This window comes from Gordionus sp. m RMFG-2023, chromosome 1 (genome assembly GCF_954871325.1).
Source record: "Gordionus sp. m RMFG-2023 chromosome 1, tfGorSpeb1-WG-v2, whole genome shotgun sequence".
NCBI lineage: Eukaryota > Metazoa > Nematomorpha > Gordioida > Chordodea > Parachordodidae > Gordionus > Gordionus sp. m RMFG-2023.
In genome coordinates this window covers 65,855,062-65,881,160 of record NC_088775.1, presented here as the reverse complement: position 1 = coordinate 65,881,160, position 26,099 = coordinate 65,855,062, and the positions used below count along the sequence as shown (strand labels likewise).

The 26,099-nt window shown below is 27.7% G+C and overlaps 1 protein-coding gene across 2 annotated transcripts in view; it reads right to left on the bottom strand.

The window, feature by feature from the left end:
* LOC135931060 (MOB kinase activator 2-like) overlaps positions 1–26,099 on the bottom strand; it is a 68,147-nt gene that overhangs the window by 29,568 nt on the left and 12,480 nt on the right. For both annotated transcript variants that reach the window (XR_010572923.1, XM_065467922.1), the window contains exon 2: positions 3,371–3,561. Coding sequence is in view for 1 of the 2 variants with exons in the window: in XM_065467922.1 (XP_065323994.1) it covers positions 3,371–3,561 (191 nt within the window). In the remaining variant the exon portion in view is untranslated. The remainder of the gene's footprint in view (positions 1–3,370; positions 3,562–26,099) is intronic.

Here is a 26,099-nt window from a genome sequence, read left to right as displayed (position 1 = left end):
CTTTTTTGGCGCGCGGCATCGGCATGGTCAAAATCACCGGCGGCGGCGCATTTGACCGGCGGCGCACATGTCTAATTACACGTAAATTTCTTAACAAACAAACGAATCGCTTTGATTTGATATAACATGCATTTAATAAAAAAAATATTGTTTTTCAATGTTTATTGGCGTGAAATTATTAAAATTGTTAATTGTTATTGATATAAACGTTATATTGTATGATACAAAATTTAATTTGATTAGAATATTGTATGATTTTAATTATTACATATAGAGATTATAATTATAATATTTTAACTGTTTCAGTTTATCTTTTTTACATTTTTAAGGTTGAAGCCAATCTAATTTTTTCAAAATTATATTTTAAGTTTATCTATGGTCAATTAGATTAACCCACTAATCTACTTTATTTGCCCTTAAGACTTATATAGTCTTCTTTAAATGCGATTAGCTTACTTTAAAAATATGTTTTAATTTTTCTTTCGATCTTTTTATCCTTGGTAGAACTTCCCTAGCGAAAATGATCGCCATAGCCTTCGGATCAATGGTAGCGTAATTCGTTTCAGCCGCCAAAAGTATCTTGATGCTTACGCAATCGGTTTCTCCTGATGAGTAGGAAATCGGGTTGAAATAACAGCTATTAGAACATCCTTGGGAAAGCATCACATAGAAATCATGACAGAATGAGATGCAAATTCTAGTATACAGAGATGGGAGAAAGCAATTAACGCTGTAAATATTAACGCAAATAACTTTATAAAATTTAAATTTGGTTTGGCGAATATGTATTTTTCATTTTATATATAATTTTTTGTACATCTTTTGGAAGATATTCCGATATATTTTGCTAAAAAACCTTTTTACCCATAAGATATAAAAATTCCTTTATATAAATTTTGGCGAAATATATTTCTTCTAGTATTAAAATTTGCCTAGCTATAGAATAAAAGTTATTAAAAATTCATAACTTAACTAGAAGTCATGTAATAACGATTTATATAACATATATCATATTGGGGTAATGGGTAATTTATGCCAAATTGATAACTTTTCGGCCCGACCGTTTTAATTTTGATAAAATAGTGCATACTGAGGGAACATCATTAGAAAGCATCGAATACAAAATTTTCGCCTCCAAGTACTAATAGTTTTTGTGATATCAATGGAAGTGCTGAAAATGATCTTTTTTGAAAAATATGATTTTAAAATTTTGAGATAAGTTAAAAAATAATGATGCGAAAAATAAAAATTATATGCCATTTTGTTAAATATTAAGGATTTATAAAATAATAATCTTGCGGTTTTATTTAAGTTATAAATTTTGAACCTGAAAACTTCAGGTGTTTCGCTTTCCGAATTTATTTGAATTTTATATTTTATTATTCACATAAATTATGTTTATATATAAAAAAAAATTTAAACTTGGGACAGCAATGGGGTTTCTAGTTAAGACGATTTTTAAAAAAAATGAATATTTTTTTCAAAAATAGATGACACTCTTATAAAAATAACGCATTGTTAAATTTTTTTTTCCCATATTTAAACATAAATAATAAGATTTTCTAGCATTCATATCAAAATATTTGTCAACATTAACAGGCTTACTTATTATTTTACTATTGATAACTTGTAAAAATTAATTGTTTTTATAATAAATGATTAAATTTCCTAAAAAGATTGCTACAATCCCGATATCTCCTGCAGGAAAATATAATAATTAATTGTTGAAAAATAAAAGCCAGTTTTCCTCCAAATGATATTTATAAATATAAATGCTCAAATCCTTTAAAAAATCTAAGCCCCTTTATAGCGAATTTGCCAAAAGCTATAGCATGGATAACTAAAATTCCAAATTATGAGGTGAAAAACACTGTATTTTTGATCGCTGGCAGCGTTTATGATAAAAAAAATCTAGAAAATATAAGTTCTGACAGCGAATATGAAATAAATAATATCACCACATCATCCACATCAATAGATGCAATCAATATTACTTTAAAAGAAATTGGAATATCTATCTATTAAAAAAAACTTACCGATTAAAATAATCCAAAAAAATTTAGGGAAAATATAATTGATATTTCAGAAATAACAGTTCAACAGTCTAGAATAGGTTGGTTGCTAAGGAAAACTTACAAAGACCTTATTCAACTCAGATAAACATACCTGTATAATTTTATAAATAAGCTAAGAGCCTCTAAAAGGTAATAAATTTTCTTAAGCCACCATACCAGAGTATGAAGCAAAAGAGATAAGGATAATTTAGTAAATTTATCTCAATACCTGGGACATAAAAGATTCACGTAGTATTTCCAACCGGCTAAACTTAGCTCAATACTCAGCGTTTATTAAAAATATAATAAATTCATGTGAGGATCTGTTAATCGATGAAATTAGAGGGAACGTGACTTGTACATGAGAAAACGATTGGTGTTCATCCATCCTAAAAGACGAGCAAATTCTTTTGTCACCAGATCTCCTTTTCACGTCAAAAAATAATATTTCAATAGTGAGCTCATCAAAGACGACTGGGCGTACTTATTATTTATTGCAAAAGAAATTATCAAGGCGTCGAAAATTCTTTATTTAATGAAAAGCCGAAAAGAAGTAATATCTTGTGTGAATTTTAATTTTCCTATAATATTTGCAAAATTAATAAATAATTTTTCGAAAATAAAATAATTTACAAAAAAAAATTACAATTGCAGTTAAATAATATCATTTAATGATATAAAAAAATCTTATTAGTCATGTTTAGAAGAAGAAAAAATTCAAAAAAAAAAATTTTTTTAAGCGTTATTTAATATAGGAGCGCCATCTATCTTTGGAAGAATTATTCATTTTTTTTAAATCGTAAGAGCTAAAAAAACCATGGCTGTCACATAATGCGAAAAACCTAGTTTTCAGGTTCAAAATTTATAGCTAACATTTCAATGTGAAAAATATGATAAAGTTGGGCATTCTAAAGAGAATTTTTATGTAAGGCACAGCATTTCCTACGGTGAAATATATAGCTCCGGCGCCCAACGTAAGAATGGTGAAGGATAATGGTTTTTCGAAGAAAAGGAATACAGAGATGAAAGTAGAGTTAAGTGTTAAAAAGCTTATTTAATAATAATAAAAAATTATGCTGAAAAATTTTCTCGCGAGTAATTATTTCCAAGGGATGTGTTTTTTAGTATAAAAAATTATAAATATAAATTTTTTTTAATATGTGCTTTTTAGGACCCCTTAGAAGTTTAACGACGTGTCTGCTTTGATCCTCATCTAAATAAGCCACTGGGAATAATAAACTATAAAATAATTCATATAATTCATTTCTAATTTAGTTGATATAAAAATAACTTTAATTTGTTTTATTTTAAATTACTATGAAGTGCTATCCATTCTTTAGGATTAATGCCAGGTGGTAAAAATACTAATTCCTTTATCTCAGAAACAGAAAGAAATGCTGTAGTACAATTACATGGCTCAAGATATAGAGGTAGTTTGTTTTTGATGCTTCCTATATGTTGCAAATTTTCTAAGTAATTTTGTTCTTTGTCTTTTTTCTTGGATTTTCTTTAAATTAAAAACATATTATAAATAAAAACTTAAACACATATATAAATTAAAATGTAAACATATAAATTGTTTCACAATTCTAACTTATCAAGCCCAATAAATTAAATTATACAGATAGAGGACCATAACTATGGAAGAGGGGGGGGGGGTTTAAGGATTAGATCTTTTCTCCTCATCCATATGGATTTTTAAAAAAGATTTATTATTTAAGTTATCTGCAAATAAAAGTAAATTTCGATTAAAAAATGAGCAAATATTAGATAAATTAACATTTGCAATAATTTTTTTATCTAAATTTGCTAATGATAGTATATTATTAAAATATTCCCTAATTAATACTCTAGATTGATATATTTAAAACTATTCCTCTAACACCGGTCTCCCTAACCCCCATGTGAGGGAGGCTCTCACAATTTTTCCTTTAAACCGCATTGAAATTTCTTTTTCCAAATTATCCCGAAATTTCAAAATTAGTAAAATATCCACCAAAATTTTACAGTCCACGTTAAAATTCAATAGCACTTGTTAACATTCTCAATGATAAATAAAAATTTGAAAAAATCAAATTAATTGTCATTTGTTCCACCATATATTTTTTTTTCGGAATATACTTATAAATTTTTATTAGAATTGTAATTTAATATTATGTATTTTTTTTCAGTTTATAGACTGGGTAATCTTATATATTATATTTATAAAACTTGAATTAAAGGTCGGCGAGAAGCCGGGTAAAAGGATAATCAGGATAGACAGGCACTTTTGCAAAATATTTTTATGGGCCGGGAAGTTGGCAAATTTTTTTATGCTTAGAATTAAGTAAATATGCCTTTTTCTTACATAAAAAATTATAGCCGGGTAACTTGGCAAAATTATTTTACGGACCGGGAAAAATTTGTGGGCCGGGCATGGCCAAAGAAAACCATTTTAAATTTCCAAGAGCTGGTTTGGACCTAATTTTTATTTATTAATAAATAATATTAATTTTTTTTTATTATACTCTCAAATCTTTACTACGCGTTTCTTTGTTAAATAATACTTTAGATTATTTGCCTCATTTTTTTAGTTGTATTAATTCGTTTCATTTAAAATAGACGATTTTCTCTGAAATCTTAAATACAATTAAGATTTCATACTTTATTTTATTTAATTTACTAGTATGAATTAAATAATTTACTATTCGTATTCAATTCGAATAATTTATTTTTAAATATTGTAAAATAATTCATTGGAAAATATAATGACTGACTTTTTAAAAATTTTAACTCATTATTATGTTATTTAGTTTAAGATTATCATAAAATGGAAGAGAACCTGAGTTGAGTTGGTCTAAATATCTGATGAAAAATCTATCTGATTTATAGGATGCTATTTTCCTTAACAATTGAAAATAATATATCAGACGCGTAACCAGCGGAAGGGGCGGGGCGGAGAAAATAGGAGGGCAGTCACCACTGTAGCCAAAAATATAAATTATTTATAAAATTATAAAAAATTTTTTTTTTAAATAAAAGTTTTCATGAATTGTTATGTATCCAATATCCATACTTCAAAAAGGTTATACTTTATTTTAAGTGCCCTTAGAGAAACATTAAAATGGCCTGAACCAGATATTTTATTTGAAGCAGATATATTATTAGTCAAATGCAAAATAACAGTAAAACCTTCATTAACCACCCAAGAATAGTTCATTAACTAGTTACTTTAGAGAGTTAATCATATTATACAATTGTTTTTAATTAAATAGTATCTCAAAGTCGGTTTTATATTTTAATTTTCATTTAAAAAATCTACGAGATTTGAACTTGTGTTCTCACAAAATAAGTCTACAGCCTCTTCAAAAATTTGGCAAAATAATCAATTTTACATAAGGTCTCTGTTGGTAACATCCTTCTTGATTGGTTTAAAATTTAAATACTTATTTGGTCTATAATTTTAATATTGCTGAAATGAATATTTTTTTAATTTTTTTATTCAGTATTCTTCAGGATTATGTTATTCTAAAAATTCATAGTAAAAATATATTATTGACTAGCAAAATATTAATATATTTCCAAATATTGATATAACATTTTTATTAGATGTTATCTTTTTGATATGATAATGAGATATAAATGACTTATTTGAATAATACAGACAAAATGAGACATATCAACTCAAAGAATATCAACAAGATCACAACGCAATATAACAATAACAAAGAAAATGTGCTTTCATAAAAAAAAATTTTTAGATATTAAGATTCTATGGTGAAAAACATGACCATTAAAATATTATATATGTATCTGTAAACAGTGCTGATTAGTTTTACCATTGTTACTATGCTAATTTTATTAAATTCTTTTAAGATTTGATTACATTATTTGAGAAAACATTTATTTCTATTCAATATTTTTAATCTAAATGTGTAAAAATGAATTAGGAGACATATCTTCGAATAACGAGTAATCATTATATAAATTTTTATTTGTAAAAATGTTAATTTTATATTTAAATATAGCTCTAGATTTTTTCTGTAAATTATTTATACTAACTGTAAAAGATTGAAGACACGTTTTAAAGGATATTTTTTAAATGCAATAACTGCGCTGAAAAGTATAAACATAATGTAAAAATACATTAAGAGTGTAGCAGTAGCATCCCTGGTTAGGGGGAAGGGGAGCGCAGGGGCTACCCTCTGAAAAATTTTAAGGGCACTTAAAATTTTTAGAGGATATTCCCTAAAAAAGACATTTTTTAAAAATATTTTCTTAAAGTTGAGCTCCCTAAAATTGTAAAGACTAGTGAAGCCACTAGAGTGTAAGCAATATATTTTTTATTGTGATTCAATTAAATCTTTATAAATAAATTTCTATTAGTAAAAATGCTAAAGTAAATATGAATTAGGAAACTGTAGGTAGTGTTCTTAATTGGTTGTGTAAAGCTCAGACCCGAAGTTTGGGTCTAAAAATCGACTAAACCAGCTCTGAGCACGAACCCCGAGCACAAACCGGTGGTTTAAACTCGGGATTCAGACCTCTCTTTAGACCAAGGGTTCAGATAAACGAAAACTATGAAAAAACAAATCTCATTTACTAATCTTAAATCTTATCAGTGGCGTAGCTAGGAATTTTACTTAGAGGGGGTCCATACATATAAAATCCAGGGGGCTTCGCCCCCAGACCCCTTTAACGGGCCTTCGGCCTTTTTGCCCGGCCTTCGGCCGGGTTTATCTTAAAAATCATAACCACATCTTCGACAATATATATAAATATTTTTAAATGCATGAATAATGTTATTATAATTTAGTAGATTATTCTCAATGACTTTATAATAATACTACCCAGAATAAATTCAATAGTAATATAATATCCTTTCACAAACATCAAAACCAGAAAAATATAAATATTAATGGTATTTATTTGATACAAAGTCACTTTTAAGTCTTTTGAACGTATAATCTAAAAAAAAATTTGCTCTGGGAGGGGTCCAAACCCGAAAACCACCCCCGTAGCTACGCCACTGAATAGTATTATGCATTCTAATTACACTGTGTGACAAATTTCGACTTGATTTTTTGGGAGAAAATAAAATAAACATGTTTTAAGACAGTTTTTTATACATATTCTAAATCCGCTGTCAGTTTTTTCTAGCACGTCAGGTTTTTTATTTATTTTAGGTTAAAGTGGCCAAAAAGGTTATTTTTAGCACTTTTTGAAGGTTTATAACTTCGGTTCTAATGATCCCTACAAATAAAAATATATTAATTTTTGCAGCAAACCTTCCTTATTATAACACTGTGTGACAAGAAAAATGGGAGAAGAAAATAAAAACAAGTTTTGGTGCAGAATTTGACGCTGAGTTCGAATCCGTTTTCCAAATTTTCCCTACACGTCAAGTTTTAAAAATATTACCGTATAAAGGCAACTTTTCGAAATCTCAAAAATGGTAAAATTTAGGTCTTTATATGGATATATTTCAAAAAGTATCGAATAAAAATCCCTGAAAATTGGTGACAGTGTTAAACTTATATTTCTTTATAAATTTACTAATTTTTTATCGATTGGTTTTTGAGAAGAATGGTAAAGATTTCGTTTTGGGGGTCTTAAGTTTTCAATTTAAATTCCTATGAAAATTATTAACTTTAGAAGAAAAATTTTATATAATTTTGCTCAAATATGCTCAAGATTATATATTAATTCTAATTATTTCAGAAGTATTCTATGCCATGAAAATTCAACCAAAATCTATAAATTAAAAAAGTCGGTTTCAGATATTTTCGAACTTTTTAATTTGTACTTTATTGAATTTTCTCTGCATAAAGCATTTTTAAAGCAAAATTAAGGTAATATTTATCTTTTTTAGTTGTATTTAGTAATATTTTATGCATTTATGATCAATTTATACCAAAATCAGATATCTGTACCCACTTTTTTAATTTGTACACTTTTTGAATTGAGCATTTTTGAAGAATTCATTTAAAATGCAATAATTGGTAATTTTTTTTATATTTTTTTTATTAATATTTATCTTTTTTAGATGTATTTAAGAATATTTGTTTTTTTAATCAATTTAAAAATATATGATTTTCCAATGGAGTACCTTGAACCCGTAGTATGGGCAATAAATAATAATGCATAAGTAGGAAGAAAGGAGAAGAATTATTTTTTTTCGCGCTTAATTTTTCATAAACATTTAATTTCTTTCATTAATTTTTTTTTAAAATTGGATTTTAAATATTATTCAAATTCCCTACTTATATAATATTCTACAAAAAATTAATGCCGATGACATAACCAAAAATTTACAACTTTCAAAAAGAAAGTCCGTAGCCTTAAGGCTTAATGATTTTAAAAAATGGAGTTCGAACTTCACACCGATTCCGTGGAGCATAGTTTAAAAATTTATTCTCTTACGAAATTTTTTTATACTATTCCAACAATCTAGGTCAACTTTTTTTACAACTTAATATTGAATTGGTGCCCGATGAATGGCGCTTGTTCATCGATTCAAGCAAAAACAGCTTGAAAGCAGTTTTGCTTCATAACGGAAATTCTAAGCCATCAATTCCCATCGCCTATTCTAACCAGTTAAATGAATCATATGAAAATATGAAATATTTATTGTCAAAAATAAAATACTCCATTTACGAATTTAGGATATGCAGCGATCTCCACATGATCGCAATCCTGACGGGCCTTCAGTTAGGCTACATCAAGCATTCGTGTTTTCTTTGTCTCTGGAATTCCAGAGAAACTCTAAAACATTATACAGTATCTGAATGGGAGAATCGCCCCAACGTTCTTGAAAAAAATTGCATAAAGTAAGCTATATTAAAAAAGATTTTATAAATAAAGGTAGATTTAAAAAATATAGGATTCATCTATAAGCTTAAAATATTTTAAAAATGTTGTAAATAAAGTTTATAAAAATTATGACTGATACTTATTAAACAAATGTGGGTTAACGGCTAAATACAGGCTAACTCGGCTCAATCTTCAGGCGCTTGCCGAAGAATCCGTTAATATGAAGGCGTTTTAATTTGTATTAATGAAACGGAAATAATTTTTTAAAATTATAGTGAAATAAAAAAAATAATAATTAATAAAAAACTTTAAAAATATTTTAAAAAACGCATGCTGATTGTTGAGGATAATTATGGCAAAGTTTATGATTTGTCTCACTCAACATCTATAAGGAGATAGTATAAATTTAAATGTTGAAAAATCTTTCCACACTAACATGGGTAGCCGGCACTGCCAGGATATCAGATTTGATGTGTCATTTATAATACTATATGTAAATTTTATATATTGGATTTAATTTTTCTCTAGATATTATCATCTAGTGTTGTTAAATGGCTCGTTTTAAACTAACTCAATATTTTAGCCAGATAAATATTTCCTAAGTCTTGAGATTTCAATAATGTATGCCTAGACCTTTGTTCCTTCTATGAGCAAAATCTTGAGGCTTGCGTAATATTTTTCTGGACGAAATATTGAGTTAGCCGTTTTTAAAAATCGGCTCAAAACGAGCCATTTAACAACACTAAATCCAATATATAAAATTTACATTTAGTATTATAAATGACACATCAAATCTGATATCCTGGCAGTGCCGGCTACCCATGTTAGTGTGGAAAGATTTTTCAACATTTAAATTTATACTATCTCCTTATAGATGTTGAGTGAGACAAATCATGAAAATATATTAATTATGCGGCTTAATAAAAAAAATAAGTAAATAAGTTAAATATTGTTCATATTAAAATTAATCATTGATATTTATTTGTTATATTTATAAATTAAATATTATTTTATAACGTGCAATTAATAAAAATGAAGATTTAATGCATGTGTTTTTTATTTTAATGATGAAATAAAAAATATTCTTCCCTATACATAATTCAAATGTAAGTTTGAATACAAAAGTTTTCAAACCAGTTTTTAGGGTCGAATAGAACCGATATTTTTATTTTTTAACCGAACCTGAACCTTGAACCGTTATTTATATCCGAACCTGATGAACGGAACCGATATTCGTTTCAGTTTGGTTCCCTGATAAAAAGTGTAAATTGAAGATTTTATATATTTTGACTTCAGACTTGTTTATAACCCCCCCCCCTCTATAAAAATGATCCAATATTTTAAATATCCCATTCACAATCTTGCCGAATTTAGGAACTAATGTTATCAAATGTCTATCATTTTCTAAAATAAGAAAAAAAATCAATACGTGTTTAAAAAATAGCGATAAAATTAAACAAATCCGGCCAGAAAGTTCATATCTAATTCTGAAATAGGATAGTATTAGCTGGAAATAATCGTTCGACTAACCAACATATTAACTCATTTTAATCCATTTTCTTTAATATCTAGCCATAGATGGTCCCAAATAAAAAAAAATTTAACCCTAAGCTGAGTTGCTTGCAGGGCTTTACTATCTAACACCAGAAAACGTATTACATTTTGCTGTTTCTATATTTTTGGTAAACAATTTTTATTTAAACTATTTGGAATTACATAATTCACCTGAACCCCGAGTCTAAACCACGTGTCTGTGCTCCGGGTTCGTGCTCAGAGCAGGTCTGAGCACCAAACTGAGTCGTAAATTTTACGACAAAGCAAATTAACAACACTAACTGTAAGCAGGTGCACCGATACCATTTTTTGAAGCAAAATAAGTAATAAACAAATATATTATGAAGTTTGAAATAAATATTTAAATGAATAATTAAAAAAATTTAAATATAATTATTTTAATAATATAGAATTTTTTTTAAATGAAGACGCCATTTTATAGGATGGGATCAGAAAATTTTATAATATGGGCCGATAATTGATATTTTAAATAGGATGAAATAGCCCGATCCGTTAAAAAATATTAGTACATCCCTAGTAGGCATTATATTCTTATTATAAAAATAAATCTTTAAATTTCTATATAAAAATGCTTATACATTATTTAAAAAATATAGCTGGCTTTTTCTCAGAAATTTTACACTAACTGTAAAATTAAGGCTGAAAAATGGCATATGCTAAGACATATTTTTGTGTTATTTAGTCAGTAGATTATATCACACTCACACCTTATTATTAAAAAACGACTTTGCTCTTCCATTGGTTTACTTTGTGAACAAACAATGAAAACTGTTCTAATGAATTAACGCATAATGTAATAATTTCAGATAAAATCAACCATAAATATATATTGCATGTACTTAAACTTGTCATCTCCATTTACGTAGCTCCCACAAATGAGGACATATCATGGCTATAATGCCTACATTCTGAGGCTACTATTAGTGAAAACTAAACCAATTAAATAGACAAAAGATTTGCAAAGGGGCCTACATCTACATCTACTGCATGGCCCAGCTTGTATTTGGAAAAAAAATTATATTCATGCCTAGTCTGGTATATTTTTAAAAAGTTTGGATTGGCTCAGGGGTTTATTTTTAATATTTTAATGTTCAATCCAGAATTTTTAAAATTAATTTGTTATTTTGAATAATTTGCAGTGTCAAAGGTAAATTAAGTTATATAAGAGTAAATTAATATTATATGCACTATTATATTATTTACCAACAAGATCTAATTTTTTTAAATCGCAACAACCTGGCTCAGATTTTATATTAAGAAACAGGGCCTAGCCAACCTTCCCTTATTTTTTGAAACATATTTATTGCCCATCCCAAGCACCCAAGATAGCCCAAACTTTGGCCTATGCCAGGTCTCTGAAATGCATCAAGTGAATAAATTATTAGTATAATCAAATTCATTAAAATTCTGAGGTAGACAAGGCCATCCCTAGATAGCCAGTCAAACAATTATGAATGAATCAGAAATCTTGATGAGAGTTAATTCGAGAAAATATCTTAGTAAGTATATATTAAGTGCTTTCAACTATTCATAAATTATTTGCAGCCAGTTAAACATGTCTAATTTGGGATCTAGATAATTTGGGAACTCCCTAATTTGACCAAAATTCTATTAACTATTATTAGAAAATGCCTTGATAACAGTGGGAAGATTTTTAATATTTTGTCATTAAATTAAGACCTCTATAAAGTGTGAATTCGTTGTTTTGTGGTATTCTTTTATTTATATTATAAAATTTTATAATTCTTTAAAAACTATTCATGTCAAATAATAAATTATTAAGAAATTAAATATTACGAGTTATCGTTAATTAAAAAAATTAAGGCCATTAAATTTCTATAACATCATACTCAAAGAGAATGTTATAAAAATTTAATATTTCTAAAGGAAATATTCACAATATTGATAAATCCAAAGAAGACATTATCACAATCCATGCAGACAAAACATATTGTACCAAATAAACAAACAAATAAAAATAACATCTTATTTTATTTCATAAATTAATTTTTATTATTTTTATAACCATTTAATAATAATTTTATATTTTGCATAAGTTTGTCATATAATAATTTTACACATGGCTCTGGTGTATTAATGGAAATAAAAAAAATTATTTGAAAATAGTTAAACATTATCTTAATTTTTGCCCACCAAGAATATAAGAGATGGTAAAATGTTTATTTTTAAAATAAGTATTGTTAAATATATATTTCGAATGATAAAAATATTCAGATGATCTTTTCGTACTTTTTCTTTTTGTAAAATATATTTGTATGAATGACCTTTAAAAACTTATTGTACTTTTCTTTTTTTGATATGTAAAAACTTGTTAAAATAACTTATCTTAACTAACCTTAAATTGTACATAATGTAAATATTATTAAAAGAATATTATATATATAGTTGTAAAATAGATATAGTTTTTAGTGTTAGTAAAATAAAGATAAAAAAAATAAAAAAAGAGTAAAAGACAGTGCCTTTCTTGAAAATATCATGGTGGCAGAAAAGCTACTTTTTCAGATATTTTTCAAAGACAAATTTTAGATAATGAAACATGGTGAAACTGGATGAAAGAGGATTACAGAATGTTTATTTAATTCTAAAACACGTAAGAGATGATTAAAATGAAAATTAAAAATAAATATAATAAAAATTTTAATAATAAAATATCTAAAATATGAATAAACCTATATGGGACAATAATGATAAAACAAAATCCATAGATAAATTAGAAGATTATTTAATATATCATGATAGTAAAAATATTTTAAGTTTAATACTTAATTTACCAGATTATTTATTTTTGCTTATGGAAGCAATGGTACCGAAATATGGAAGTTCAAGCTATGAAGAAGCAATGTTTATAAACTATAAAGAGGTAAAGGAGATAAATGAAACATCTAGATCAAATAATATATCTAATACTAATAAAAATTTCAATGTCAAACATAATAATATAAACTTGAATAAAATTGAATTATGTAAATTAATCCCAAATGTTAAAAACGAAATATATTCATATAAATTAAAAGAAATAAATCATTTGATAAAAATTGAAGAAATAATAGTGATTAAAGAAAATATTGAAATAAAAATTAAAGAAAATAATAAAATAAAAACTTTTATAATTAATAAAAAAATTTAAAAAAACTTTGGAAATAAAGAAAATTAAAAAAAATATTAAAAAAAGAGGCAAGGTAATAAAAATATCTTGATGTTGAAAAAGTTTTAAAGAATATGATATGGAGATCGTATGATGAAAATGGAAGAAGAAAGAGAAATTCTTTTATAAAGAACAAATTGAAGATAAATTATGATATAAAAAAATTGTTTAAATTGAAAATTAAGGGAGTAAAATTCAAAAATTTAAAAATAAAAATAATTGAAATTTAATAAAAAAAAAACTTTATATAAAACGCGACAATTCAAAATATTCTATTATTCTATATCCCAAATTATAATTATTATTCTTATTCTAATGATTTCGATAAATTATTTATTCCATTATCATTTCAATTATTCCAAAATTATTTTATTCGAGATATATTGATCATATTATCTATTTACAAACATTGATAAATACAAATGATAATAAATAACGAGATGAACAAGCTAATGTGAGGATGATGTTCAAACGAATGATTAGACGATAAGAATAACAAGCTACGAACAAACCAATGAAAAAGATATGACTGAGGCTAAACAACGAACATAATATCAAATGAAAATTCTACAATAAAGCAAAAAAAAATTTTAGAGGGGGAAGAAGTGAACGAGTTCAAATTCAAAATTCCCAAATTATGTCTCCCTCCATCAGCGGGAGACTCCCGCAATTTTTTTAGTTTACATGCAGACATCTCTCTCCCGCAAAACTACCGCAATTGGAAATCTCCCGCAAAAATCTACCAAATTTTTTTAATTTCTTCTGCAATTTTTTTTTTTAAGTATTTTAACGTTTTAAATATATAAATAATAATTTTGAGAGATATTAATTGATTATTTTTATATTTTTATAATAAATTTTAAATATTTATTCGAAAAACATGTCTAGTTTGTAAATTTCTTTCGATCCTGTTTTATTTTTATCCAATAATAAATCTTTCATTCATATAAGTCAGTACAGGGGAGTATATCTAAATCGATTGCAATACAAAAATATTCTCAAAAATAATAAATAATACAGATGCAACTACATTTGCGGAAATCGTATACATCTATCATGTAGTTCAACATTCACAGAGCTATATCATCTCAATGTGGGTCGAATATTTTTCTCATGATATTTAACGACTCCAATCAATATAAGTGCAAACCTTACTTGTGGCAGAACAAAAATGAGCAAGGCTATCATAAGTGTTTTAGTACCTGAATCCTAGAGGTCAATTCTAGACGATTTGAAAGATGGGCATTCATATGAAATTCTAACAAAACATTTCCCCCTTCGCTATTTCAACAAGAATAAGAACATTTCAATAAAACTGTTAAAAAATTTTCTTCGGATAGTGAAAAATCCAACAATGTTGCTAGCCACATAATGGTAAATATAGCTGATTCAGGGTTATCAATGATTTGCATGTCAGCTTTCTGCGCTGATAATGCCTCTGTAATTGGAAAAACCAAAGTTACCGAATTGAGGCAGCATGATAAATGAATTAATAGCAATTGGCTGTATATACTACATAATTCTTGCAAGAAGGTAATGAATGTACTATCTGAGGATGTCGAAATAATTGTGATAATGTTTTAACGAATTTAGTTCATTAACTAAAAGAGTTAATGAATTAAAAGAGTTGGTAAAGTGGTCTGACTTGGAATAGTGTGAGTTGTTGCGATATATACCTATCAGGTGGTTGTCATTAATACCTGCCATCGATAGAATTTTAAAATTTTACAAACTTTAAAAAACTTCTTATAAATAGAGATTTTAAAAGCTATCCTAAAATTTTGAAAAATTTTTTTCGAGTATGAAATGGCAGAAGCATATTTGGGATTCGTTTCACATGTAGGAAATCTACTTCATGCAGTTAATATTCAGTTGCAATCAGAATATTCTTTATTTAAAAAAATTCACAAAATCATGCTACAGCTCTGTTCATCTCTACAGTTAAAAATTGATAATAAATTTTATGGCGCTATTGCGAAAAATATTATATTAAAATGTTCAAATAATACTATAATTAATACATTTTTAAATGAAGCAGATATTTTTATTAAGACAATTTTAGAATATTTACGATAAAAATTTGATTTTAATAACTCTATTTACAAATGTATGAATATTATGACCTTGGAATAGAAACCATCAATTTATGGTTTTTATAATTTAATAAATATATTAGAAATACCGAAAGATACTGATGTCTTGTTTGAAGAGATTGTAATTCTCTCTATTATTTATGATTCGCCAAAATACTTAAAGTTAGATGGTCTAAAAGCAGAGGAGAAATGGGTAGAATTTTTTCGTAATAACGATAAATCCCCATGCTTGGAAAAAATATGCGAGTATGTCTTCTCCTTACCTCATTCTAATGCTTCATCCGAGGGCATTTTTAGCCTGATGAGGACTGCCTGGATAAAGGAGAGAAATCGGATTGCTTTAACAACAATAGAGGCTGAGCTAATGGTTAAACAAATATATAATATGTCGTGCCAGGAATTTTATAAATATCTCAATAACGACGGTATACATTTAGTTCTATTATTTAAATCTCAAATAAAATATAATTAAGTTTTAGCAATGGCGCTATAAAATTTATTGTCAATTATTAACTGTAAAGATGAACACATCTTCAGCATAATTTTGTGAATCTTTATTAAGATTCTTCTGATTGCAACTACACATTAACAACATGTAATAGATTTCCTACATGTGAAGTCATTCCTAAATATACCTCGGTCATTCATTATTAGAAAAAATTTTAAAAATGTTAGGACAGCTTTTATAATCTTTATTTAATAAATAGATTTTTAAATGTTTATAAAATTTTAAAATTCTATCGATGGCGGTTATTAGGAACATATCGCAACCAACATTGTGCTGACTCAATTCTGTAAATACACTGTTTTTACCAAATTCACTGAGGCATTATCAGATCAGAAAGCTGACATGCAATTTATTGATAATCTCAAATCTGCTATATTTACCATTATATGGTTAGCTATGTCTTTGAATTTTTCACTATATGAGGGGAAAAATTTAATAGTTTTATTGAAACGACCTTGATTTTGTTGAAATAGCGGAGGATCAAGAAAGATATTTTAATATTTCCCTTATTAGATGCATCTGTTAGAATTGCATATGTATGACCATCTTTCAAATCGTCAAGAATTGACCTCCTGGATTAAGGTCTTAAAACATTGATGATAGCCTTGCTCATTTTTGTTCTCAAGTATAGTTGTCATTTATATTAGAGTTCTATAAATAATATGGGGAAAAGATTCTACCAACATTGTGATGATAAGTATCTCTGTGATTGTACTACAAGATAAGTGATTACAATTGCCGCAACTGTAGTTGCATCTGTATTATTTCTTGTTTTTAGAGTACCTTATTATGTAATTAAACGTGATACGTGATAATTAAGCGCATATCCCTATAATGTTATACACACACACGGTAGATTTCCAATTGCGGTCGTTTTGCGGGACATACGCGTAAAATATATTTTTAATTGTAAAATTAAAATAGCTTTTTTTATAAAATTTTATCTTGTTTACTACATTCTTTTATATTTAAAAAAGATCGTTGGTTTTTTTTAAAATTAATATAATTTAAATTTTTAATAATTAATCCTTTTTTTATTTGAAACCTCTCATATTGAGCATCTTTCTCGCTCGTTGCTCGATTTTTCTGACATACATATTCATCATTCCTTCGCTATTTTTGCACATCAATCAACAGACCTCTCACAGGTGCTTTTGCTTTATTATTGGCAGCATTTTTTTTATTTTTTATACCTATGGCCATTCCCCACGAACGCAGAATCTGCCCATCCTGCATGAAACCAATACATTTAACAAATGATGGAGAATTTTTTGTTCATGGACCAATCTCTAACAGGTGTCCGCATTCAAAACACACGCCTCTTTCTCAGATCACTTACTCGCTTCCCCCCCCTCTCATAGATTATCCCTTAAACGAAGTAATTGGTGCCTCATTCTCAGATATTTTTCTTAACTCCACAAAACCAAGTATCATAACGAGAATACCCAAAGGAGCGAGAATACAAGTAGCTAAATCTCTCAGCAACTGCATATCTTCTCTTTTGCAAAATTTTAACAAAGAAGAAGAATGGTTAAAATTTTTAAACTTTGGGTACAATACTTTCAAAATACCTGACATATCACTCCAAAAATCATTAACTCAACAAATAAAAGATGCCTGTTTAAACATCAACACTCATCTTCATGAGTCCCAAATCTTCAGACATCCCATAAACAAAAAAAAAATAACCCCACTTCAACAAAAAGCCTCATTGATTTCGAAGAAAATTGACAGTCTTAATATCAATGGGGCCCTCAAACTCATTTCAACCAATGACACTCTGGCGAATCCAATTTAGAAACCTTAATTAAGCTTCGATCAAAGCATCCCACAAACATTTATGCCAATATTGCCCCAACCCTTCTCCCATTGTGCAGCAGATTTCACACAGGAAGAAGTAAGGAAAGCAATCCTATCTTTTCATCGGGATTCGGCTCATGGTCTAGATAAGATTAGACCAATTTTTTTACAGGACATTACCTCTCCTGTGATCTGTACACAGGTTTCAATTCTCACTAAAATCACAAACTTAGTCAACAAAATCCTAAATGGAGACGTACCCAGCTTTATTAACCCCTTACTATTCGGTGCCAGACTCATCGCACTCCAAAAACCAAACAAGGACATTCGGCCCATCGCCATTGGTTCAACTTACCGTAGATTGGTCGCTAAATTAATCGCATCTAGAATCAAACACGATGCCGCACACATTCTAAGCCCCTATCAACTTGGTGTAGGGATACCTGGTGGGTGTGAAGCCGCTGTGCACTTAACAAGAATTCACCTTGAAAATAACCCAAAAAACGAATCCCTAGTAAAAATTGACTTCTCTAACGCCTACAACACTCTTTCGCGCAACACGTTCCTACATTCAACTTGCTTCCATTTCCCCGCTTATACCAAATTTCTTTTCTCTTGCTACCAATCACCAACAATCTTACAATTCAACAAAGAAAAGATACTTTCTGTCGAGGGTATCCAACAAGGTTACCCTCTCGGTACCCTTCTCTTTAGTCTTGGAATCAATGACATGATAAAATCAATAAACTCTTCATGTACTCTATCGCTCCACGCTTGGTATATTGATGATGGAATCTTGAGTGGTCCCAGTAGTGAAATTGCCAAAGCAGTCACCATAATTAAAGAAATGGGCACAGCCATTGGACTTTCGCTTAACCAGAGCAAATCTGAATTCTCACTTTTAAATTCTAATGCTCCCAACACTCACGATTTCAAATTCACATCAAGCGTTGAATTAACACATCTAGGATCGCCTGTTGGAGGACACGAGGCAATAAGCACCTTTCTTCATTCCACACTTGACATACTCCTTAAACTGGAGGACATCTTTACACTTCTTCCATCACACAAGTCCTTTTTTTTGCTAAAAAATTTCTTTTTTATACCAAGGATTCTTTACGCACTTCGGTCAACACCAATTTTAAATATCCTATTCCTCTCCAAACTTACGAAAAAGGAATAAAGGACTTAACCGAAAAAATAGTAAATATCAGATTCAACGAAACCGCTTGGGCCCAAGCAACTCTTCCAACCAAATTTGGTGGTCTCGGCATCAGATCTCCATTTGACTTAGCAACAACTACTTTCATATCGAGTAGTCTCTTGACAAAGCCAATAACCACCGCCCATAATTCTAAAGAAGACCTTTCCTTAATCGTGGCTAAGGATATTTGGAAAACAAGGATCAATGCTGATTCTCATCCCCCCACAACCCATAAACAGAAAGACTGGGATGCACCAGTGGTTGCTCGCTGCGTTGAAACTCTCTTATCTAGCATGCAATCTACCGACCGCACCCTATTCTCTTCCTTGCTCAATGGTACGGGACATGAGTTTCTTGAGGCCATCCCATCTACCAATCTTCAGCTTCAACTATCCAACAATGAATTTACCCATGCCATCGGCATTCGTCTAAATTGTTCCATCACTCACCCCCACATCTGCTCAGGGTGCAACTCGCCAGTTGACTCGAAGGGTAGACATAGTTTACATTGTCGCTCTTGCAATGGACGATTCATCAGACACAAGCAATGTAATACAATCATCCAACATGCTCTGAAATCCGCCCAAATTCCTTCCACGTTAGAACCACAGGGTCTTTTTAGATCTGACGGTAAACGTCCTGATGGGATCTCTCAAATCCTATGGAGGAGAGGCCAACTTTTGGTATGGGACTATTCCTGTATTGACCCCTTGGCCCCATCCAACCACGCCATCAACATCCTTGACCAGAAGGAACAACTTAAAATTTCTAAATACACAGAAATAATAAACGATCATTGCTTCATCCCAATCATATCAACCACTCTTGGCACCTTCGGCAAACTCGCCTTAGCATTTTTCAAAAACTTAGGATCACAAATCAGCAAACTCTCAGAAGAACCTCGAGAGGGTTTTTTTCTTCGTCAACGATTATCCATAGCGATTCACAAAGCTAATTATATCAGTTTCAATGGTAGCCTTCTAGCCAAAGAGCTATCATAGACAACGCTTACGTTCCTTTTTCATTTTTGTTTCCCTGCGTCACACCATCTCCGTTCTTTTTTTTAGATAGTATTATTATATATTTTTCAAACATTTTTAAATATATTAAAATTTATTATAATGAAAATTTAAATTATTAATCAAGATGTTATTTTATTTTGGAAAATAGTTACCGACTTTGTATTTATATAAACTAATTATAAAAAATAATAGGCGGATAATTAAGTCAATTCAAAATCCCGGCCGAAAGCCAGCAAAAAAATTTTTTTTAGCAATTTTTATATTTCTACCGCAATTTTCATATTTCTCCCGCATAATACCAATTATCTCCTGCAATTTGAAAATTTTGACATGGCAACCCTGTTCACAAACGATGATCAATAAAAGATTCAAAATGAAAATTCAATGGTCAAACAAACAAACTCAAGCCATATAAGAAATGACTAGTGTTGTTAAATAGTCGAGTTCTTTCGACTACGACTAATAGTCATAGTCATTAAATCGACTAAATCGATTAATTTAGTTGACTAAAACGACTAACATAGTCGACTAAAACGACTAATATAGTCGACTAACGACTAACATAGTCGACTAAAACGACTAATATAGTCGACTAAAACGACTAATATAGTCGACTAAAACGACTAATATAGTCGACTAAAACAACTAATTTAGTCGACTAAAACGACTAATTTAGTCGACTAAGTTGATCTTTTTAGTTAGCATCATATATAGGTAAAGGTAAAAATATATATTGTAAACATATTAAGTTAAAATTTATGTGAAGATTTTCCATAGAAAAGTGATAATTGTCATAATCGTTATTTTTGAACTTTTTTAAATTTTTTAAAGTAAATAGGTAAAAATATATATTGTAAAGATGTTAAAATAAAATTTCAGTGAAGATGAACCATAGAAAGGTGACAATTGTCATAATCGTTATTTTTGAACTTTTTTGAATTTTTTTAAAACAAATAGGTAAAAATATATATTGTAAACATATTAAGTTAAAATTTATGTGAAGATTTTCCATAGAAAAGTGATAATTGTCATAATCGTTATTTTTGAACTTTTTTGAATTTTTTTAAAGTAAATAGGTAAAAATATATATTGTAAAGATGTTAAAATAAAATTTCAGTGAAGATGTACCATAGAAGTGACAATAGTCATAATCGTTATTTTTGAACTTTTTTGAATTTTTTTAAAACAAATAGGTAAAAATATATATTGTAAAGATGTTAAAATAAAATTTCAGTGAAGATGTACCATAGAAAAGTGACAATTGTCATAATCGTTATTTTTGAACATTTTTGAATTTTTTCAAAGCAAATAGGTAAAAATATATATTGTAAAGATGTTTAAATAAAATTTCAGTGAAGATGTACCATAGAAAAGTGACAATTGTCATAATCGTTATTTTTGAACTTTTTTTAATTTTTTTAAAACAAATAGGTAAAAATATATATTGTAAAGATGTTAAAATAAAATTTCAGTGAAGATGTACCATAGAAAAGTAACAATTGTCATTTTTGAACTTTTTTTAAAACAAATAGGTAAAAATATATATTGTAAATATGTTAAAATAAAATTTCAATGAAGATGTACCATAGAAAAGTAACAATTGTCATTTTTGAACTTTTTTAAAACAAATAGGTAAAAATATATATTGTAAAGATGTTAAAATAAAATTTCAGTGAAGATGTACCATAGAAAAGTGACAATTGTCATAATCGTTATTTTTGAACTATTTTGAATTTTTTTAAAACAAATAGGTAAAAATATATATTGTAAAGATGTTAAAATAAAATTTCAGTGAAGATGTACCATAGAAATGTGACAATTGTCAAAATCGTTATTTTTTAACTTTTTGGAATTTTTTTAAAACAAATAGGTAAAAATATAAATTGTAAAGATGTTAAAATAAAATTTCAGTGAAGATGTACGATAGAAAAGTGACAATTGTCATAATCGTTATTTTTGAACTATTTTGAATTTTTTTAAAACAAATAGGTAAAAATATATATTGTAAAGATGTTAAAATAAAATTTGAGTGAAGATGTACGATAGAAAAGTGACAATTGTCATAACCGTTATTTGTGAACTTTTTTGATTTTTTTTAAAGTAAATAGGTAGGAATATATATTGTAAAAATGTTAGAATAAAATTTCAGTGAAGATGTACCATAGAAAGGTAACAATTGTCATAATCGTTATTTTTGAAATTTTTTGATTTTAAAGTAAATAGGTAAGAATATATATTGTAAAAATGTTAAAATAAAATTTCAGTGAAGATGTACCATAGAAAGGTGACAATTGTCATAATCGTTATTTTTGAAATTTTTTCTAAGCAAATATGTAAATATATATATTGTAGACATGTTAAATTAAAATTTTAGTGAAGATTCCACAGAAAAGTGACAATTGCCATAATCGTTATTTTTGAATTTTTTCACAGCAAATAGGAATAAATATTTATTGTAAACATTTTAAGTTAAAATTTCAGTTAAGATGTACCATTGAAAAGTAACAATTGTCTATTTTTCAACTTTTTAGCTGAAACGAGCAGACTTTTAGCCTACGCCCTTTATCTTATTGGGCGATCTTGCTAAATAATATCAAAAATTACGAGCGGACCGGTTAAAAATTTTTTAATTTTTATTTAAAATTTATCAGGTATAAACATTAAAAAATATATGCTTCATAAAATTTTAACATTTGTCCATAGTATAAATAATTGTTGTAGATGTTATATGTGGGAAAAGCTTATGAGATTAAAAAACTTCTTAAATTTTATTTGCTTGGCAGCTCCTATGATTGGATACCTAAATCTATATTCTATAAAGGTGCCTTATAAAAAATCTTAAGATTATAATTATTTTTTTAAATTTTAATTTTTGTAAAAGTGGTAATTTTGTTCAACAAGTCCCAATAGCAGCGTGAGGCAAACCACTTCAAGAGGCTTCCTAAACCATTGGTTTTTTAGGCCATAAAATATTGAAATGCATTTTTATTTATTAATAATGATATGTATTGAATAATTTTATTGTTCAAAATATGATATTACTTATAAATTGAAGCTAATAATATATAAAATTGAAACTTAATTTTGGCTAATTTAATAAACATTTTACACATAAAAAAAATATGAATTAGAGATTAAGATTTCTAAGCATTCCCAAACCAATCATACCTGTGATGAAGTACTTAAGTGCTTGAAGTCCTTTAAAAATGGGACGACAGATGGGTTGGATGGTTTTAGACCCGGTTTTTTTGCTGATTTAATTCAGTGCTATGATAATGATTTTATTGACCCTTTGATGAAATGATTAACTAAACTTTGCAATAATATCCTCTTATGAGAAATTCCTTTTTGTATTCGTCCAATTCTTTTTGGCGCTCGTCTTGTTTCCTTAACCAAGCCGGTTCACGGTGGCAGAAGACGTTTCTGGAATGTCTCGTGTGTTACCTCCTTTCCGGCTAACGGAAATACCGCACCCCTGGAACTCCAAGAACTCGATAAGTTTAATAAATATAGATTCCTCCCTAATTCTTTTATATTTATTCCCCTTATTTTTAGCGTTCTGGGAAACCCCGGTCCCCATTCCCTAAAGTTCTTAAATCAATTGGGTAGAAGAATTGCACTAAGGACAGGGGCCAAAAACGAGTCCTTATCTCTTAAACAAAAAATCCAATTCGAAATCCTAAAAATGTTTCTTCGAAACCTCCCTTTTCCCTCCTAGTTCAGCACCTATAATTTGCAAAATATTTTTTTAGCGGTTTAAATCAGGGTATTTGACCGGTAAAATATGTTCAAATTCAAATATGTTTTTTTAAGTTAATATCTATATTATTAATTTTTTAAATTCATTGTCATTAAATAAATAACATTTAGCTATCCGTAGCAGATTCTTGTTCTGATTCATATTCAATATTATTATTTTCTTTAATATTTTTTAATCAATTTTCCTGATGTCTTAGATCTTCAATCGATTTCTATTTTTATAAGAATATTAACCTAAATCGACCTATTATCATTTAATTCTCAGTTCAATGATATAAAAATAATTAAAATTACGTTTAAAATGTTAACCTTTTCCCTTTGAAAAAATATTTTTTTAAAAAAATTTACCATTTAATTTATATTTGTAAATTACTACGTAATCCAGTGCTTACAGTATCTTTATTATTACTATCAATTTAGTTTTGAAAAAAAACTTAAAAATTCCATTTTTTAAAAATTGTATTCAACGAAGTATAATTTAATCAAAAATTTAATTTCTAAATTAACCCTTTAAAGCTCGACTTTTTAAAATAAAACTAAAAAATTTTTTTATAAAAAATCTTCATTAATATACACTAAGGATGTAAAATTTTATTTCGACTTTTTTTTCATAGTTTACAGGTAAAAAAAAAATCACGAAACAATTTGACATTGAGCCAATTGCATGTATAAAAAAATATATATGTATTTATTATGAAATGTTTTAAAACAATTTCTATTCTGGTTATAGAGTATAAATAAATTTCACATTTTTCGCACTTAGTCCTTGAATATATGCTAACACATAGTTTACACCTTTTTCGAGTTTTGGACGCTTCTGGCCAATGCCCTATATTATCATCTAACTTATGATATTACCTGAAATAACCTAGAACCTTTTTGTAATTTAGGAGTTTCATTTAAAGGTCTCCCTATTTTTCTTTTACTAATTTTACCTGCCATTAATAAAGCAGTAACTGTATGAATATTAGCACCTTCATGAATATTATCAAGTTCTATGTTGAGTGCATTTGTGGGCGAATCTATATCTATATTATCAATAATTAAAATTATTCTCACCATCATCAATATCTGTTATCGAAATATTACCTTCAATTATAATTATTTTATAAGACACTATAAAAATAAAATATATAAATTCAATGTTAATAAAATAACTTATTAAATTCTCAATGATTTAATTTGGGATACCTACACGAATCGAATGAGGGAATTATTCGTATTCGTATGAATAATAAAATGATTATTCGATTCGATTCGAAAATTTTATTTACTATGAATTAAAAAAGATCTATTATAAAATTTATTTTGTAAAATTTAACTAAGGATAAAGACAAACAAATTTTATTAGTGAGACAAAATAGAAGCATACATATATAATATATTTATATACAATGTGGAAAAATCAATATAATATTCATATCTATAATGTAGAAGATAAATCTGACAACAGCCAATTTTTCAAACATAAAGTTTTTCGGATTGTTTCCTCCTTTAACGACATTCTGTATTTTGTAACCATATGAGCTCCAACAGAAAAGAGTCGCTCACATGGGGTTGAAGATCGCTGTATCGACAATATGTCCCTCGCCATTTTAGATAACACGGGAAAACGGCCTCCATGTAGTTTCCACCATTCTAGTGGGTTTTATTTGACGTTATTCTCACTTCTTTCAAATATGTGTCAATTTCAGAAATTGGCATAACATTCTGTTTAAAAATGACATCCATATTTGATTGTATTAAAGGTTTACTTTTAGATACATCATATATACATCAAACATTTTCTCAAAATTATTAAATATAGTTGTAACGTATGGTCTATTATGAGATAAATTAAAATGGAGTTTCAAAATTTGGCGCAATTTTCATTATTTCACTAGGAGATTTTATTAAATTGAAATAATTCCTAATAATAATATATAATTTATATATTTATTTTCCAATATATATAAATTATTTTAGTCGAATAATCTCGAATAATTCGATTGAATAATAGATAAAAAATTATTCGACGATTAAATATTTTCCTTATTCGAATTCGATTCGAATTTTCGAATCGAATAATTGTGTTATTCGTAATCGTAAAATACGAATCGAATATCGAATAACAAATAATTCGTTTT